At 40.5% G+C, this 21,077-nt stretch overlaps 2 protein-coding genes across 2 annotated transcripts in view; both read left to right on the forward strand.

The window, feature by feature from the left end:
• Positions 1-2,462: 2,462 nt before the first annotated feature.
• LOC131921943 (zinc finger protein 58-like) lies at positions 2,463-19,487 on the forward strand. Its single transcript, XM_059276696.1, is given in 6 exon segments — positions 2,463-2,586; positions 3,684-3,779; positions 16,083-17,520; positions 17,522-17,654; positions 17,911-18,246; positions 19,423-19,487. Coding segments are annotated over 6 exon segments (2,133 nt in total). The 3' UTR covers positions 19,429-19,487.
• Positions 18,208-21,077, forward strand: part of LOC131921986 (zinc finger protein 595-like) — a 32,087-nt gene continuing 29,217 nt past the window's right edge. Inside the window, exons 1-2 of the mRNA XM_059276727.1 lie at positions 18,208-18,246; positions 19,423-19,496. The gene's annotated coding sequence lies outside the window, so the exon portion shown is untranslated. The remainder of the gene's footprint in view (positions 18,247-19,422; positions 19,497-21,077) is intronic.

Raw genomic sequence — 21,077 nt, forward strand, 5'->3', positions numbered from 1 at the left:
AGGTTGCTCCTTTCATATCTAATCTGAGACTCCATTATTTCTTCATTTCCATTCTGCAGTTCTTGACTGATGTGGCTGCTGTGGTTACATTCCTGGGTCTTTTTTCCGCAGCTGCAGCTGGGATGCCTTCCCCTGTCCTTACACCAGAGGTTCCACTGTGTGCAGATGCTTCTTACAGTGAGCCAGAACAAAACCGCTTCCTCCCTGTCCTTCACATGGGCACTGACATATCCAACCAGTAAAGCCAAGTGCTAATGCTGGTTCCTGCTCTTCACAGGTCCAGTCCAGTTCCCCTTGTTGAGCAGTCCTGTCTCTTTCCTCCCAGGCTCCTTTCATTGTATTCTAATGTCAGTGTGAGGGAGGGAGTTCCTTGTGTTTACAACTCATGCATGAGCCTTGCTGTGTTAGACATGTCATATCTGGAAATCTCTGGAGGGGAGGTGTGCTGGGTGGTGACACTCAATTCCTGCTGATCGATCTATAGGACTATGTCAGAGGCCATGGAGATACATTGCAAAAGATTTGAACAGGGTCAAACACATGCAAGGAATAAACCTGAGCAGCACAGATTTTCATTATATTGTCGTTTTTGGTTATATTGGTGCATGTCATAGTGCCCCCCATTGTCATTATCACATGCAGTATCATATCAATTACATATTTTGAGTTCAAAGGTGTGTCTGCCCTGCCTATTCTCTTAAAACTGCATTCCATTGTTCTCTTCTCTGCAGGATCTAGTTTAATAGAAGTCAGTCAGACCTGTGTCAGTGCGTGTCCCAACCCTTGACTGGAGACTCTCCACTTGCTGTTGCTTTAAGAAACTCAGAAACAATATACGGATGATTAAAATTCACAAGTACATCTAGACATCTAATGGACAGAGCATGTGATATTTACTTTGAAACTAAAGTCTCAGTATATAATCCATGTTTCGCAAAAGGGACATTACATTTGGTCTCCCATGTTTTTTTCATGGTTCCAGTTCCATTCTCTGAGTCATAGTATTTCCAAGTGTAGTAGTTTAAAGCAAAAAATAAAATAAAATAAAACGATGATTGTTGCATGCCACATTTGTTGGGTAAAGAGCTGGGACAGAGATCTAGGAGTTGGTACTTGATGATGTGTGTAATGTGTATTTTAAGCACTATTTCCTTTGATCAGGACATAGGCTGTTTTGATTGGAGGGTCACTATACTTAGGAACCTGATTGGGAGGGAATCCAGTTCTCTCTTTGCATCTGGCTTGGACTTCCCACCAATCTTCTGCTAGTCTTTAGTTTTATCTGACTATCTGAAAAGATATTTCTGAGGGACACTGACAGGAGATGCAAGAGTTCTTATCACATCTACTCTGTCCATTCTGTTGACTCTAGGACCAGCCTCTGTTCAAGTAGAGTGCAGATTTCCACCTCCCAATTATATTGAGAATGTGTAGCAATTTTTATTGAATGACAGGTTGCCCACCTCGGACCAGACATTATTTGCATTTCTTCTCCATAGAAAGTAAATTTTGCTAGTTTCAAATATCCCTGAAATGTTTGCCATGAAAAGTATTGGGTAAAATCCCTCCTAAATGCTATCCTGTTTACAGGCGTATTCCCTCCACCCACAGCACGTCACAGGAGGCTGGCCCGGGACAGGAGACACATCCCCAGGTAGAACAGTGTCCCCTTGAGCTGGGCTCCTTTAAGGAGTGACCATTGCAGTGAGTTCTCCCTTGGGGACCTGCTCTAGTTCTCTCAGAGAACAGTGTTTTCCATCTTCATGCTGTCTGAACTCTTGCCAATCCCCATGGTAACTAATTTTCGCTGTTCTGCTTTAAGTTCTCAGTGTTGATATCCTATACTTGCTGATTTTTCATGTGTTCACAGTTTGTATTCTTTCTGAGTTCTTGTTTTGTTGTTCTAACCTTTGTCTGCTCCATCTCATGTCTCTCGTCACTGTCTTTGGCTTCACTGCTGAACTCTGTACAGATTCAGAAACCCAGACTTCAGCCAGGGCTGCTGCTGCATCAGAATCTGTGTTTTCATTTCATTTCATATTTGTGATTGTGCATATTAAGGGTTGAGGTTTCCTTTTCCCTCATCATGACTTTCTTCTGTGTGACATGTTTTATATGGGTGTGTACATATGTGTATAGTGTATAATACAAGCATATCACACTATTACACATTATTCTGCTTTCCTACACCATATAAGATCACCTGACCAGGGTGGGCACCACCAATAATGGGCTGTGCTTTTTTATATTAATCACTAATCAAGAAAATGCCATAGGCTTCCCTACAGGACAGTCTCATATAGGCATCTTCTCAATTATGCTACTCTCTTCTCAAATGACCCTGGCTAGTGTCAGATTGACAGGAAAACTATCCAGCGCAATGCATCTTTGTCTTTATATTATTATTAGTGGTTTTCATTAATTAAAAGTGGGATATCTTTGATTAATCTTTATTTCAGGAAATGCTATCCTTCTGGGATGTGGCCATTGAGTTCTCTGCAGAAGAGAGGGAATGCCTGGAGCCTGCTCAGTGGAATTTGTACAGGGATGTGATGTTGGAGAATTACAGCAACCTTGATTTCCTGGGTGAGGATCTCATCCATAGTGAATTCTTATTTCACCATCAATATGTAGCTTCCTCATTTTGTATGGTATCTCATGGGAGCATTTCCACATCCATTTTCATATCTGTCATTTTAAGAAAAAATTAGAGAGGTGCTCCATAGCTAAGAAACATTCCACTATTTTTCTCTGTCTGTGTTGTACTGTCAATGTTGAATATATGTTTCATTCAATAGTACCTTTAGTAGAACTGTTAGAAATTCAATGGCATGAGCCATGGAGCATACTTGTTGACTAAATTGTTTCACAATTCAGTTTTTGTTGGAGTGTTCTGTGTTTTGTGGGTTTGTTGAAAAAAGAGGTCAATCCAAGATGTAATTTTAAAGCCTGTATGACAGCAGGAAGGCCCAGCCTCTGAAGAACTGAACTCTGAACAGGTGCCATACAAAGGCATATTTAATGATAGTTACACAAAGTTGTTTTTGAGCTAAAGTATTTCCTCCTACCAAGGTCCCTAATATACTCTTAGTGTCTCTCCAAGGAAAGCATCACATGCCCCCATGAATTAGTCCTTTATTGTTTGCAGTACACAATAATCAAAGAGCCTCAGGTGCGCCAGAGGCATCTTGTGACTAAAGTCATGGGATGACTACAACACCCTTTCAGAAAAACAGTTCTACAAATCTCAAAAATCAAGCACTTTTTTCCACAAAGATTCATTACTGTTTTCCACAGTGATTCTTCAAGTTCAAAGTACTTCTGGAAAACAAATATTCACTCTAAAGTTTATGCTTGATGCAGTGAAGAGTATTCATTCTAATATTTACCCTAGATACAGTGAAAACTATTCATCCTAATGTCTCTCCCAAATACAGTGACTTTGCTTAATTCCTACAGATTTTAATGTTTTCCCCTTTAATGTTTAAATGAAACTCAGAATCTGGACATTGTAAATTCCTTTATGTATTATTGTAGTGGTCCTGTGACAAAATATTTAAGGAACTGATTGTCTGCAGTCAATTATTTCATCATCTTTCCTTATAAACAGTGTACTGGGAGGGACATGTCAATTCCCAGTAGAAGAACACTTCAACAATCTTGTTCCCTTTTCCTACAAACAGGTCTTGCTGTCTCTAAGCCACACCTGGTGACATTTCTGGAACAAACACAAGGGCCTGGGGATCTGAAGAGACAAGCAACAGACAGTGTGCACCCAGGTGGGTAGGAATGAGGGGTTCAGGGGCAGAAAGGCAGGCTTTCCCATGTGCATTGAAAGAAGATGTTGTTATGGAGATAAGTCTCTCCTTCATGTCTTTGTTATCAAAGAAAGACATCTCAGACATTCATGATGGTTTAAGTCTCCCAAGCTTTGTAATTCCCCGATGGTGAGCTGTGCATGTATTTGCAGAGATCTCCAAGGTTCTTCATTTTTTAAATCTACATTGTAATGTTAGACTCAGGGGAATGCTGCTCTATGCAGTTGAATCCACTATTTGGTAGGCTTCAGAGCAGACTCATGCCGGAAAGATCTCTACACCAAAGTGAGCACGATTGGGTCTCTAAAGCCAAACCCACAATTCCATCTCAGAGAGGCAGGAGGGGCAGAAGGCTCAGCAGTTTCAGTTCTGTTGATTAGAACAATGTGGGGGAAGGGAACGGTTGGATAAAACTCAGGCAAATTGTAGTCAGTTTGGACCTTTTATTCCCCACTGATCTTAGGGAAGAGTCAAGACATTAGCACATTGTATAAAGTGGTTGTGTTGGGCCGTTAGGTACACTGATTTAACAGAGGCTGTTTGGTTTTTTTCAACACTTTTACCACCAGTTGGTTCAGCATGGCCTGACCATTAGACAGGAAGAGGAGGAGAGGATGAGCTACAGGGACGTACACTGTTAATTCAGGGATGCCCATCCAACCAGTTATGGGTCCAGTGATTGTGTGGCTCTCTTTCATGACAGTAGATATAGGCTTTTAGGTGAGTTGTAAGGCTCATGCATTTTGGGCTTTTGTTTTGTTTTGTTTTGTTTTTTTAAGTTAATGTATTTATCATGTACAAGGGCTGTTATTTGGATATATACCCAACCACAAAGAAATTATAAAATTTTACATATAAACCACATGTTTCCAGATACCTCAGAGCTAGTAAAATGATTTGTTTCAGATCCAGTCAGGGTAACCACTGGTGCTAGCACTATAGGAAGCATTGTGGCTAATATTACCATGAGTCCAGTGGGAGGAAGAGATCTTGTGGTCTTTTCTCAAGGTCTGTTGATTCTTCAAACTTCCTCCAAGTATGCGTATTTCCACTGGCTTCCAGGTTTATAATAGGAGCGGGGCTGAGGAGCTGGTCCCAGATGTCTCTGGAAGGTAATTCATAGTGACTACTCTGGGTGAACTTTCACATCCACCTCACCTCCCCCTCAGGCTGTATTGCTTTCTTTACCTGATGCGGTGGGTCCACACATGGCACAAGCAGCTTAGTTTAAATGAGTGCCACAGTTCATCCTGCTGTGCTGACTGGACCTGTGGCAGAGCCTCTGTCGTATATTATCTACCACTTTGCTGAGGACTCCTTACACAGTCAGACATGGACATCTCAGCTCTGGGGTTAGCTTTGCTGAGAGGAGGAAATTCAAAGCCAGGGGACAGGGCATGGCCATTTGAACTAGCATGTAGTTCCCATAACAGTTGGGTAGAATTTATAGGTACAATGTTCCCCTCTACATAAGATCCTCAACTATCAGTTCAGGAGACATTGTGTCCAGAGTGATTGCAATAGTGACTCTATAACTTGAGATGTTTAAGATGTGGTACAGAGTCTAAGATCCTCCTTAGCATGAGAGAATCCACCCCCGTCTTGTGGGACATGAGGAGTGATTCCTCTTCCCTACAGATAATGGGTAAGATTTCCTGGCTTGGCTTATAGGCCACAGGGAGACAGGGGCAGCAGATTCTGATAAGTCCTATTCCCCATGCATTGTTATCCTCTCATAGTTCTGTGTCCCATCTGATGGTGAATGTGCTATTTGAACCTGGGTGTGTCCTGCTTTGCAAGTGTAGTGTAGATTTAACCCTTTTTATTGAAGCATGTAATTTCAATAACCAATTATTTTAAGTACATATGCTTTTGAATATTATTCCATATTAAGGAAACTTTAAGTTGACCTTAAATTTGTTTAAGTTATCTGCTTTTTGCTTAATTTTGATAACATGTACAGAAGACTGTATAATGGAAAGTATAAATTAGTCTCTCCCTCCAATATTGTCACTGTAAATGAATTACGTTTGTATTTATCATGACTACAAACTCATTTTGGGACACAGTAAGGATATTTAAACATTAATAATGTGACTCATCATTAACTATTATGTCTTTGTAAAAAAATATTTATTTTATGGACATGAGTGACCTGTCTTCATGCACACCAGAGGAGTGAATCAGATCCTATTAAAAATGGTTCTGAGCCACCATGTGGTTGCTGGGAATTGAACTCAGGACCTCTGGAAGAGCAGCCAGTGCTCTTTACCACTTAGCCATTTCTCTAGCCCCACTATTATGTCTTAATTACCTTTGTTGTAACAGGTTACAATGAGACTGGGATTCAATAAATGAAAATAATTTAACCCTTGTTAATTTTTGAACTGAAGCTCTTCCATACCAAAATAAACTTTAAACATAAATACAGTCTATGGATGTACTGGGAACTTCACTCTCCTCATCTCTTTATAATATATGTTTACAACATCTAAATCAGTCCTACTGACCTACATTAAGTCACTTATTTCATCAGAAATAATACAATCAGAGGAGAGAACAGTAAGGCTGACTTTTTAAAAAAATTATTCATTTTTATTTGCATTGGTTGTTTGCCTGCATGTATATCTGTGTGAGGGTGTCATATTTTGGAGTTATGCATAGTTGTTAGCTGTCCTTTCAGTGCTGAAAATTGAACCTGGGTCCTCTGAAAGAGCAGTCAGTGCTCTTAACCACTGAGCCATTTCTCCAGCCCCAAGGCTGACCTTTTTAAGAGACACAAAATGGCTAAAGTTTAACAAAGTAAGCAAAGACATAAGTGACTGGATAGATATCGTTATGTAAGTTTTTGTTAACATGAATAGACCTTCATAACTGTAGGAACTTTAACAACTTTTGACCATTAAGTATATTATGTTTTGTTACGGGTCGCCCTATCTGGACACCTCTTTGGGGAGGTGGTGAGAATGTGCAGCATCAATGACACAGACACTAGGAGTCAGGTGAGAAGCAAGCAGCAGACTCATTTATTGCGGAAATGGAGTGAACCTATATACCACCTCCCGATTTCCCATTGCCAGCCACAGACTCTCTTAGCTGTGTTGTCTCTTTCTCATTGGCCCCCAGCATTCTGACGGCCATGTGTCATCAATTACCAGGAGCAGTGGCAGACTCCTAGTTGGGTCAGCAGGAAGTAGCTAACACAAATGCCTATGCACACTATCCGGAACAGGGCAGCTGTGGTTTTACCAGGCTCTCTGGCTATGTTCCTCCTATATACATGGTGATATATTGTGTACCCTAATAAAGCCTGCCTGAGGATCAGAGGATAGAGCCAGCCACTTGATTAGACGTAGAGGCCAGGGAGTGGTGGCACACACCTTTAATCTTTAGAGATCCTTCTGGATCTCTGTGAGTTCAAGGCCACCCTGGACTACATGAGATTGACTCAGTCAGTCTAGGAAAGAAAACAGAGCCAGGCAGTATTGGCACACACCTTTAATCCCAGTACTAGGAAGTCACATGCCTTTAATCCCAACACTAGGAAAGTTGAAACAGGAAATAATATCAATGGGCAGAGAAAGGTATATAAGGCATGAGGAGGCAGGAACGTAAGTCTTTCAGCTAGGAAAGTTTTTCAGTCTAAGGAATCCTAGAAGTAAGAGGTGGCTTGTTCCTTTGTCTCTCTGATCTTTCATCATTTACCCCAATTTCTAGTTCCAGGCTTTTTTTTCTTATTAAAGACCATTTACAATTCGTGTTACATATATATCCACCTTTTTATTCATTTTCTTTGTCAGTTCAATGGAAACCCAGGTTCTATGCCTTGACCTTGTCCCCACCTCAGACAACATCCAGCATAATGGACTGTGCCTGTCTTAGGTTGGTCTTCCATACAGATCCTGTCTTTGACTACCAGCCATCAAAGGATTGCTATCCTGGGAGGCATGCCAGGGTAGAGGGAGCAATAGTCATGCAGCAGCCTTCTATATTTCCCTAAGCCAAGCCTGTATAACCTCATGGTGAGGCCCACACTCAGGAGACTCTAGAGCCATGAGCACCTGGAGGGTGGTCTTGTTGATGGACTCTTGTCATGACACATACTGTAACAGACACTTGATGATTATTAACAGGAAGCCAAACAGTCACAGAGAATGTATTAGAACCAGGTGACTGGTGCTTAGTTGGGGACTTCCATGGTTAATTAGGCCATGGCCATATGCCCACATAGTGTCTCTGGACTGGGAGTGGTAGTCAGGAGCTGTTCCTGGGTTCTACCTCCTGGGGGCGTCAGCCCTTATGTGGAGGCACTGGGAAACCCAAAACTGAAAGATGTACCTGGACAAACAGACAAACAGACAAACAAGGAAAGGGAAAGGGAGAGGAGGTCCCAGCACTCATCTCTGAAGGGACCAAAAACACAAAACACTGAGGGGCCAACTCACCTACCAATCACTGAGCATGGGGTGCCAAATTATGCCGTGGAAGAAAGGGGATGTCCAGAGGAACAGTGACACCCACACGGGCACCAGCCCCTCATTGGGAACCATACGTTGCAGGTTGCTCTGTCTGGACACCCTTGGGGGAGGGGGTGAGAAGGCATGGTGTCAACGACACAGACACCAGGAGCCAGGTGAGAAGCAAGTAATGGACTTGTTTATTGTAGATATGGGGCAAACCTATACACCCCCTCCCAATTTAAAATTGGCAGCTGGAGACTCTTAGCTGTGTTGTCTCTTTATCATTGACCTCCAGCATCCTGATGGTCATGTGTCACCAATCACCAGGTGCAGGGTCGAACTTCAAGTTGTGTCAGCAGGAAGTAGCTAGCAGGCATTCCTATGTGCACTACCTGAAAAAGGGCAGCTGCAGTTTTATCAGGCTACCAGGATATACTCCTATAATCTTTAAAGGCTTATATAATATAGTCAGATCTCACATCACTTGGCTTCAAGGTTTTAAGGTTTTGCCCCATCTTATTTATTTATCTATCTTAAATAACTTAATCCTTTTATTAGAGAAATATCCTCTAATATATATCTTTTGCATCTTTTAAAAATGGTTTCATTGGTACATACGGGGAAAACTTACATTCAGCAAGAGGTTTAGAGATGTCAAAAGCCTAGGATGAGAGAACAACTTTTATAAACAACAAGAGCAGGATGTAGTGTAGAGTTCAATCTGAACTTGACTGAAGAATCAATTGAGACATCTCATTTCCTTTGGACCAGGCATGAAAACCTTTACAGATATCTCCCTTCATTAAGCAATTTCAAATGAGACATGATAACAGTAAGAAGTAAATTTACCATTTGTTGTAAGAAAATTTCCTAAAGGGGAGAGGTTTTAGATAACATCTACTTTTATGAGGTCTATACCCACCACACACAACACACTCTGTAGACCAGGCTGGCCTTGAACTGAGAGAGCCACCTGACTCTGCCTCCTAAAGGAGTAAAAGATGGTTCAGTGGTTAGGAGAATTGGATTTTCTTCCTAAGGAGCCAGATCCAATTCCCAGAACCCATATGGTCATGTAACACATAATTGTAATTCCAGTTCCAGCAGATCTGACATTCTCACACATACCTACATACAGGCAAGGCAACACATCACTATATACAACAGCTTTCTCATAATGCAGAGGTGGACTTCCCCACCCATCATTAGTTTTTCTGGCCTGTATACCCTAGAGTTTCCAGAAGATCTCAAAATATCATGTAATTAAAGCTTCATTCCATGCAACTATCTGGGCTGAATGACTGGATACTCAGGTGAGGCTTCAAGGACTTTGCCTATATCTTCCTTTTTAAAGGACTATCAACATTTTACAAGCCCAGCTCTGATTATTTTTAGTAAACACGGCTAGAGATATCAAGATGGTAGGTGTTCAGCTAAGAAGATAATTGTGCAACATTAACTTAATAAAAGAAGGTTGAATCCAAATGACACAGTGAGGATACTGTGGTGAATTAATATTACCCATGTACATACTGTTAAACCATTGTGCTTTGAATGTTTCGAGGTCAACCTTATAGAAAACATAAGACAGTTATTACATGAGTCCTAATGGGTCTTATAATAAAAAGCTGGAGCCAGATACTGGGGTAACAAAGGAACAGGCTACTAGAGAAACTTCTCATGACTGCCTAATCCTCAAGCCAGAATGGAGGTGAGATCCTGCCTCCATGAATCCTCAGACGCTTCTGAGTCCTCAGCCAAAAGGGCTTTGAAGTCCTGTCTCCCCCTGTCTTGTATTCCTTTCTCTGCCTAGCCATATCAAGACCTGTTTCAACCTCCCTAGTGCTGGGATTAAAGGCATGTGACTCCTAAGTACTGGGTTTAAAGGTGTGTGCCACCACCACTTGGCTCTCTTTCTCCTTTAACCCGGATTAATGTCATGTTGTCCAACGTGGCTTTGAACTCACAGCAATCCAGATGGATCTCTGCCTCCTGAGTGCCAGGATTAAAGGTGTGTGCCACCAAGGCCTGGCCTCTGTGTTTAATCTAGTGGCTGGCTCTGTCCTCTGATCTTCAGGCAAATTTTATTTGTTAGAGTACAAACAAAATATCACCCACAGGATTTGTCTGTATAGTTCTGACTGTCCTTAAACTTGCTCTGTAGACCAAGCTGGCCTCAAACTAACAGAGATCCACCTGCTTCTGCCTCCCAAGTGCTGGGATTAAAGGTGTGTGCCTCCATTACAGAGCAGTATTGAGAGATTTTAGACAGTGTCCCTTTTATCCATTACATGGATCAGCATTCCATTGATTGTTTTTATTCTACACATCTTTCTTCCATGAAGTAATTAATAGTAGCCTCATTGGAAACAGTTCAATTCTCAAATGCAAGGTATCTTTTCTGGAGCTGTCCTGATGTTCTTCTGCCTGTCACAGAGTCAGAGAGCCAGCCTGACCCAGGACATGGTATTGGAAGAAACTTTGAGACAAATTGGCTTCAATTTGAAGTAGGTGGGGCAAATCTTGTCTCCAGAGCCAGGTTTTCATTGAGCTAAAACAGCATATGACTACTTTTAAAAACTATTATCTACCTTTAAAAGGCATTTGTTTCTCTATAAGACTGAACCCAGTCATTTGCATATCAATAATTCATTTGTGTGTCTATATATGGTGGCAAACAACCTTTAAAGTTTAATATATGTTTTCCTTCTCATAAAGATATCAATGTTTAGGATGATATAACGATTCTATGAGATTGAGACATATTGACTTCATTGTGTGTCATACTTCTAAATTGTAAATACCTGAGTACCTGTTACATAGAGACAATTAAACAAAAACTATAAAAACTAGACATCAAAGGAACTGAGAAAGTGTTGGTGGAGCATACGCAAAGATCAGCCACAGGCTTAGTCTGAATGAGTCCCCAATCATAAAGAGTATTCTGTCTCAGAAGCAGCAGACTCAGAGTAACAGTAGAAAGGAGCCAACGTAACTCCCATCTCCGCTCACCCACACAAGCAGTACAGCTAACTAATGGAAAAACTGACTGCAATTCCTTGGCCACTTTGAGACGGATTCCTAGATCCACAGGCTGGCTAGGCATTTGGATGATGTCTTAGTTAGGATTTCTGTTGCTGTGAAGAAACACCATGACCACTGCAACTCTTATAAAGGAAAAATATTTAATTGGAGTGGTTTACATTTTCAGAGGCGTGGTCCATTGTCATCATGGTAGGACATGGTGGCAAGCAGGCAGACATGTTTTTCGAGCAGGAGCTGAGAGTTCTACATCTTCTATAGGTAACAGGAAGTGGTCTGTCTCTCTAGGCGAGGCTTGAGTATATATGAGACCTCAAAACACACCTCCACAATGACACACTGCCGCCAATAAGGCAACACCTTCTCCAACAAGCCCACACCTCCTCCAACAAGCCCACACCTCCAACAAGCCCACACCTCCTCCAACAAGCCCACACCTCCTCCAACAAGCCCACACCTCCTCCAACAAGCCCACACCTTGTAATAGTGTCACTCCCTCTGGGGGCCATTTTCTTTCAAACCACCACAATGCCTCAGGGCCTCCCCACTTACCACATTATAGCCCCTGGTTCTGTGACTCCAATAGTCAGCTTCTGTTCTGCAGCACAGGTGGCCATACTTCTATTGGGACCTTGTTGTGCATGTATGGGTTGGTGAGATTATGTGGCCCCATTACCACTGGTTTTAGGAGTCCCTTGGGGGACTTTTGCTGGGAATAGAGAACGTTTGGGTCTTTAGACAAGACCATAAGGGGGAGCTCAGTGCCTCAGATGAGTGAGGTGAAGAAAAGACAGGGAATTTTCTAGACTCACTAATACAACTTCAGATTAGAAGTTTTGTTTTTTGTTTTTGGTTTTTGGTTTTTTTTTTGGGGGGGAGGGGGTTTAAAGACAGGGTTTCTCTGTGTAGCTTTGCGCCTTTCCTGGAACTCACTTGGTAGCCCAGGCTGGCCTCGAACTCACAGAGATCTGCCTGGCTCTGCCTCCCGAGTGCTGGGATTAAAGGCGTGCGCCACCACCGCCCAGCCATATTAGAAGTTTTTAAGGATTACTTCGGTTAATATCCCCCCACTTAGGAGAGCCAAGGAAGGAGTCCCTGTCAGGATTGTTCCACTTACCAGAATCTGGACCAGAGAAAACTACCTACACACAGCTCTTCAAAGCACCACAAGAACTAGGTTGGTGTTGGTGTCCTGAAATACAGTGGTCATTTCTGGACTCACTGGCCCTGGTTTGACTGGGTTTGTAAAGCCAAACCCATAATTACCTCATACCAGAGGCTGTCCAGGGGCCTGAAATTTCAAAAGTGTCAGTTCCATTGATTCAAATAATTTATGTTGTAAAACAGGAGATCTCACAAAGCTGTGATTGAGGCTGCATGACAGTGTTTTGTAGTTGGAAGTTTTCCTGCATTATGCCTGGTCTGCGGTCAGGACAAATCTCTCTCACTCATTGGTCCGATAGCTACTCTGACCCAAGTAAACACACAGAGGCTTATATTATTTACAAATGATATGGTCCAATGGGTCAGGCCTCTCACTAACTAGTTCTTACGTCTTAAATTAATCCATTTCTATAAATATATACTTTGCCACGTGGCTCATGGCTTACTGGTACCTTACTTCTTGCTTCTCCTGGCAGCAGCTGACAGTGTCTCCTCTGTTCTGCCTTTTTCCTTCTTCTCTTTCTAGTTGGAATGTCCCACCTAACCTTACTCTGCCTCATCATTGGTCAAACAGCTTTATTTATCAACCAATCAGAGCAACACATTCACAGCATACAGAACAATAACACCCATTATTTCACCTTTTCTTTCTATTGAAAAGGAAGGTTTTAACTTCAACATAGTGAAATTACATATAACAAAACAGTTATCAAACAAGAATTATAGCTATAATATCTGGTCTATTTGTATTTGGCAAAATTAAAGAAAATATCCTATGTATCCTATATTTGTGAGTCAAGGTTTCATATCTACCTTATCTCTTATCATAACCAAGGAAAACAATAATTGTAACTATCTAGTCTTCAACTACATCAAAGAACTCAGAAGGATATAATGTTATTTAAGTAAACAGGAAATGCATTGTAAGCAACTTCCAAAAATCTAGAATGACAGAGACAGCTGGCTACCTGGACAGTCATTCAAAGTTCCTCTGTAACATTGGAGCATCCTTTTTCAGCCCATAGGCCTAGTCTCTCAGTTGTTTTTTTTTTTGCTCTGTGTCCTGTAGAATGTCTCATAGTTTCCTCTGCAAAGCAGGAACCTGAAGGACCATCTTGCTTTGTAAAGTTCCATGGTCACCTTCCTATGGCTTCTGCATGTCCAGTCAATACAACATTTAGTCCAGGCAGGAACAGTTTCTTGCCCAAATGGCTATTTTTGCCAAGAAGAAGATAAATTCCATATGGAGTGTCTTCAATGCCCATCTTTCTCTTTGAAATAAATTGCTGCTTTGCCATGTCCTGTCTAACCATATTCTGCCTCACTATTGGCCAAGCAGCTTTATTTATCAGCCAATCAGAACAACACACATTCGCAGCATATAGAACGATATCACCCATCAGTATTTTCTTAGGAGGATTGTTTAGCTGGGGCAACAGTTGAATAAAATTCAGGCAAAAATGGAGTCACTTTGGGCAGTTCAGTAACAGACTTTGCACTGTTTCTAGTCCTCAAAAAATTGTACACTTTTCTAAAGACCAAGTTATGAAAACAATGTAAGATATCAACTTTTATCATATCACTTATACTCATCTTAATGAAAGTCATCTCATTAGAGTTCTTTGTGAATGATGAAGATATTTTCTAAAGTTTTTTTCCTAACATACATTCAGTAATAGGGATTTAAAATACATGCCCTTTGGGTATATATATCCAAAGATTTAAACTGTTCACCACCAGGAAAATGTGTTTAATATCTTAATAAGCTTTCAGAATTTTGTAGACTCAAGATTTTTTTCTTTTAATTTGCAATGTGGTATTGTTATGTGGAAGTATGTATAAACTATAATCATTTGTTGTACATGTACGATGTATTTCAGTGGGTGGATAAAGCACATTGATAAAATGCATAAGGACAGTATAAGATAATAATATCTATGAGCTGGGCTGGAGAGATGGCTCAGAGATGAAGAACACTGTCTGCTCTTCCAGGGGTCCTGAGTTTAATTCCCAGCAACCACATGGTGGCTCACAACCATCTATAATGAGATTTGTTGCCCTCTTTTGGCATGCCAGAACACTGTATAGAAAGTAAATAAAGAAGTCTTTTAAAGAAATCTATGAGCTGTACTTCTGTAATTTTCACTTTGTGTACAAACAGGATTCTCCAATTTTCATGCCTTATTCATTGTCTCTCTGTGCTCAGTAGTTGTTTAATCTTGTAAATGAATATGTCTTAAAAATATGTTATTTTTAGTTAGAGTGTGGTGGCTCACTCCATTAATCCCAGCACTGGGGAGGCAGAGACAGACAGATCTCAGAGTCAAGTCCTATTGGTCAGGACAACAAGGACTACACAGAGAAATCCTGTCTTAATAAACAAAACAAACAAAAGAAATAGGCGATTTTGTCATTTATTCATTGACAAATATGTGGCCTCAGCAAAATTTCTGTTATTTACAGGTGACTTGAAGGTTTTTGTTTTTTTTAAATCATGACTTGATATTCAGGTATATAATTTCATGTCATCTGTTGTGGAATAATCTTTTTGTATGTATACTATGAGAATGTGTCGCTTGGATTGGTTTACTAAAAAGCTGAATGGTCATTAGCTAGGTAAGATTTGCGGGGCAGAGAGGATGCTGGGAAAAGGTAGGAGGTGCTAGGACACAGAGTAAGCAGCATGGATATTACAAAGTAAAGGTAACTAAGCCATGTAAAAGAAGCAGATGAAAAGAAATGGGTTAATTTAACTTATAAGAGCTAGTTAGAAACAAGCCTAAATTATCAACAAACTTTCATAATTAGTAATGAGTCTCTGTGTCATGATTTGGGAGCTTGCTGGTGGGACAGAGAAAGTTTCCCTACAGTCATCCAAATTAAAAAAATAAAATAAAATACTGTCCTGAATTTTTGAGCTATATTATTTAATCTTGTTCTGGACCATCTACTTTTTGTGCAGCATATCTTTTGTACCTTACAAAATAATACTCTATGTGTAGGATAAAACATTTATATTTTGATGATGACTCAAAAATCACACAAAAACAATTAACTTTCTCTTTTAATGCTTGGCTGCATATATAATTATAATAATGGATGTTTGGTCATATAACATCTTTTGTTTGTTTGTTTGTTTTTGTTTTTCAAGATAGGGTTTCTCTGTGTAGCTTTGGCTGTCCTGAATCTGGCTCTGTAGACCAGGCTGGCCTCAAAATCACAGAGATCCACCTGGCTCTGCCTCCTGAGTGCTTGGATTAAAGGCATGTGCCACTGCCACCTGGCAATATCTATATTATTTAATGGACTTATTTTTGTTAGTAAATTGGCCTTAGAACTTACTTACCTATTTAACTTTGAATAATAAGCCATTATTTCCATGTTTTATTTGAGCATACTCTTAGTCCAATAAAACTATAGAGTATTTCTACCTGCTCTATTTTGTGAATGATAGCCAGTGTTTATAGGTAAGAAAATATACTGTTTTCTGATTTATGGTTAAACATGTATGAGTAAGTCTCTCCATTTTAACAGTAACCATTATATGTATGAAGAATATTGCTTAGCTTTTGATCATATCTCAACTTTTCCTCAACAGGAACAATACCAAATGACTGTAAGAATTTTAGCATGGCCATTGACTGTAACTCACTCCTTATTCAACACCAGAGAATCCATACAGGGGAGAAACCCTACAAGTGTGAAATATGTGGAAAGGCCCTTAGTTCTCAAAAAACCCTATCTATACACCAGAGACTCCATACTGGAGACAAACCCTATATGTGTAAAGAATGTCATAAGGTGTTTAGTACTCGCTCATCACTTTCTATACACCAGAAAAATCATACTGAAGAAAAAACGTACAAGTGTGAAGAATGTGGCAAATTATTTTACTATCCTTCAATGCTGAAGCATCATCAAAGAATTCATTCTGGAGACAAACCCTACAAGTGTGAAGGATGTGGCAGAGCTTTTTATTATCCTTCATTCCTGAAGCGACATCAAAGAGCTCATTGTGGACAGGAACCATACAAGTGTCAAGAATGTGGGCAAACATTTTCCTGTGCTTTAATCCTTAATAAACATAAACGAATTCATATTGATGAGAAACCCCACAAGTGTGAACTGTGTGGAAAAGGATTTACTAAGCCTTCTGTCCTTTCTGAGCACAAAATATGTCATAGTGGAGAGAAACCCTACAAGTGTGAAGAGTGTTACAAATGTTTTTCCTCTTCTTCAACCCTTAGAAATCATCAAAGAATTCACTCTGAAGACAGTCACTACACATGTAGGGAATGTGGCAGAGCCTTTTACACACATTATGCCCTTACTCAGCACAAGTTTGTTCATTCTGGAGAGAAACCCTACAAGTGTGTAGAGTGTGGGAAAGCTTTTTATGATCCTTCATTCCTGAAACAACATCAAAGAGCTCACTGTGGGCAGAAACCCTACAAGTGTGAAGAATGTGGGAGAACATTTTTCTCTGCTTTAATCCTTAACAAACATAAACGAATTCATTCTGGCGAGAAACCCTACAAGTGTGAACTGTGTGGAAAAGGATTTACTAAGCCTTCTTTCCTTTCTGACCACAAAATATGTCATACTGGAGAGAAACCCTACAAGTGTGAAGAGTGTGACAGATGTTTTTCCTCTTCCTCAACCCTAAGAAGACATCAAAGAATTCACTCTGAAGACAATCCCTACAAGTGTAAGGAATGTGGCAGAGCCTTTTACACGCTTTATACCCTTACTCAGCACAAGTTCATTCATTCTGGAGAGAAACCATACAAGTGTGAAGAATGCGGGAAAGCTTTTTCTTATAATTCTATCCTGATCCAGCACAAATTAAGTCATACTGCAGTGAAATCTTATCAGTGTGAAGAATGTGGGAAAATGTTTTACCCTACTTCAAAACTAAAGAAACATAGAAAAATTCATTATAAAGAGAAACTGTACAAATGTGAATTCTGTGGAAATGCCTTTTCTAGTAATTCTTCCCTGGTTCAGCACAAAATAGTTCATACTAGAGAAATGCCCCAAGTGTGAAGAATGTGGCAAAATGTTTTCCAGTACCTCAAAATTGAAGAGACACAAAGAAACTCATTGTCAAGAGAAACCTTTCAAATGTGAAGTATGTGGTAAGGACTTTTGTACTCGCCCAGAACTTTCTGTACATGAGAACTGATGCCAATAAGATACCACACAAGTGTAAAGAATGTGGAAAAACCTTTTCTAGGCTCTCATACCTTACACTTCACAAATTACATCATATCAGGGAGAAATCTTATAAATGTGAAGAATGTGGCCAAATGCTTTACTCTACTTTGGGCCTTAAAAAAAAAAAACACTAGTAAATTCATACTGGAGAAAAACCATACAAGTATGAAGAATGTCACAAAGCATTTAGTACACATACAACCCTCAAGAGACACAAGACAGTTCATTCTGGAGAGAATCCCTACAAGTGTGAACTGTGTGGAAAAGGATTCACTAAGCCTTCTGTACTCACTGAGCACAAGATAGCTCAAACTGGAGAGAAACCCTACAAGTGTGAGGTGTGTGGCAAACGTTTTGCCTGTTCTTCAGACTTTAAAGCACATCAGAGAATTCATTCTGAAGACAGTTGCTACAAGTGTGGGGAATGTGGCAAAGCCTTTACCAAACTTTGTGTATTTACTCAACACAAATTTGTTCATACTGGAGAAACACCATACAGGTGTGAAGAGTGTGGCAAAGGATTTTCTAGTCCTTCATATCTTAAGGTACATAAAACAATTCATTCTGAAGAGAATGCCTTCAAGTGTGGAGAATGTGGCAAAGGCTTTGTGTGTGTGTGTGTGTGTGTGTGTGTGTGTGTGTGTGTGTATGTATATATATTTATATATATATATATATATGAATCTCCAGAGTCATACACACACACACACACACACACACACACACACACACACACACACATATATGGTTATAGAATAATCCTCTTGTACAGTGTAAAGATGTGTCACTGGAATTAGTTTAATAAAATGTTGATTGGCCAGTAGCCAGACAGAAAATATAGGTGAGGCAACCAAACTAAGGATGGTGGGAAGGAGAAGCACAGAGTGAGGACTTGTCAGCCAGACCCAGAGGGAGAAGAAGATGAATGTGTCATGCTAATAAAGGTACCGACATGTGGCAGAGTGTAAATAAGGAATATGGGTTAACTTAAAATGTAAGAGCAAGTTAGCTATAAGCCTGAGCTATTGACTGAGCATTTATAATTCATATTCAGCCTTTGAGTCAGTTATTTGGGACCTTCAGGTACATGTGAAGGCCATGTTCCCAGGTATCGTATGATAAGGAATATAAGTGCATCTCTAACTCACTGCCAGGACACCTATATGTGATGAGGTCACCCCAATGTAGATGATTTTCAAACTCAGTTATCCAGAATGCATGGATTGTTCATTTCATGGGATCTTGAATTACCCAGGAGACAAACTTCTACTGTAGATTATTGAGGCCAGAAGACCCTCTGTTAACATGTGTGCTTTCATAATTTGGAGATGGGCCTTTGACAGTAAACAGTGCTGAAGAGAAGCATTCATTGCTCCCTCAGTCATGAATTTGTTTGTGATTTGACCAACAGCAATTTCCACTCAAGGGAAACATCCCATCCTGGAGGGGGCCTCAATAACCTTAGGAAGTAAGTATGTGATAGGTATGGGGACATTTCCAAGACTCACAGAACCCTCACTGCTCATAGCTATATAAACAGTAAGGACTGTAGGAGAGGAGACTTCCTCATCAGTGGAACTCCCTGCAAGTCATACACTGAGCTGAAGGCAGGCAACTCTCCTGAATTCTTACCCAGAGTCCACTCAGATTTTTAGTACTGCATCGAGTAGGTGTGTGTTCCTATTCTAATTCCTTATCCGTGATCCTGTCTGCAATCGCAGTATTAAACTCACTGATTCATGAAGATAGGAACTTTCGTGGAATCACTGTGTCTGTCATTAGAGCCTGATCTGAGGTGAGTAGACGTTCCTTCTCTTCTCCATTGGATATTCACAGAATAGAGTGTCTTTTTGATTGCTGTGAGACAACACAATAATTTGTTGCTCATGATTTCATTGAGTAAAAGTCTTTTATTAGAGAACATAGCATCATTTAGGCAGACATAATCCTCAAACAGTAGCAGAGAGCTTACATCTTGATCCCCAGTAAGAGACAGGTAATACATAGGATTCTTTAACCTCAAAGTCCACCCTCAGTAACACATACTTATGATGGATTGTTCACTTCATGGGATCTTGAATTACCCAGGAGACAAACGCCACACCCTCTAATCTTTATGAAACAGTTCCTACCAACTGGGGCCCAAACATTCAACTGTATGAACCTATAGATGCCGTTCTCATTCTAAACTACAGTGACTTTAAAGTTATAGACCATGTGAAATCAGCTGTAAATGTCAGTGAGACTAACTCCAATATGGACAAACCTGGCACTTTGTACTGACAACACATCTGAGCTGAGAGCATATCCATGGCAGTCTCTGTCTTATGGAAGTGCAATTTCATTATTAAGGTGTAGCTAGAGTTTTCCTGCCTGGCCCACCTCAGGACAAGTCTCTCTCACCCGCCAGTCCCACAGCCGCTTAGACCCGACCAAGTAAACACAGAGACTTATATTGGTTACAAACTGTATGGCCATGGCAGGCTTCTTGCTAACTGTTCTTACAGCTTAAATTAATCCATTTCTATTAATCTATACCTTGCCACGTGGCTTGTGGCTTACCGGCATCTTCACATGCTGTTTGTCATCATGGTGGCTGGCAGTGTCTCTCTCACCCAGCTTCCTGTTCTCTCAATTCTTCTCTCTGTTAGTCCCGCCTATACTTCCTGCCTGGCCACTGGCCAATCAGTGATTTATTTATTGACCAATCAGCAACACATTTGACATACAGACCATCCCACAGCATTAAGGTGAGAGACTACTGCAGGGGCTCAGGCTCAAATCTGTACTTCTAGGAAAGTTTCTCCAGGGTCAGCACCCAAAGAAGGAAACTTAGATGGGGCTGACACTGTCCCAAGACAGTAGAACGTGACAGCACTGTCTACATTGTACTAGATGTGTAGACAGGAAGTGCACCCTTATGAGTGATGCCATGAGAGTCTGTTAAAGGGTATCAAGAAAATTAAAATTTCAATGGAAAAATTACATTCATGGATACAGAGGGAATCGATCTGGCCTTTGTAGTACTATTAAAAAGAACCACTTTACCATATCAGATGTTGATAGTGAACATCAAAGTCAGATGTTCAATATCCTTCCTAACAGTCCCTGTGTGGTCACACTTCATGGAACATGGTGATAGCTAAGTGGACTTGGAACCGTACCATATACTCATGGTGGAAGTATAGGAAACTCTAGACTGTGTTTAGATAGTTTGAGCTATCTGTGCTTCAGTCCTGAGTCTGTGACCCAGGACCAGTGACCCTTCACTAGGGAGGTAAGCATGAGCTCCTAGCACACAGGTGGTGAATATGGACCTGAGTTTGTGAAAAACCATGGAGACACTGGTAAAATTCTAGTAGAGCTCTCACAAAAA

This window comes from Peromyscus eremicus, chromosome 11 (genome assembly GCF_949786415.1).
Source record: "Peromyscus eremicus chromosome 11, PerEre_H2_v1, whole genome shotgun sequence".
In the NCBI taxonomy this organism is placed as follows: Eukaryota; Metazoa; Chordata; class Mammalia; order Rodentia; family Cricetidae; genus Peromyscus; species Peromyscus eremicus.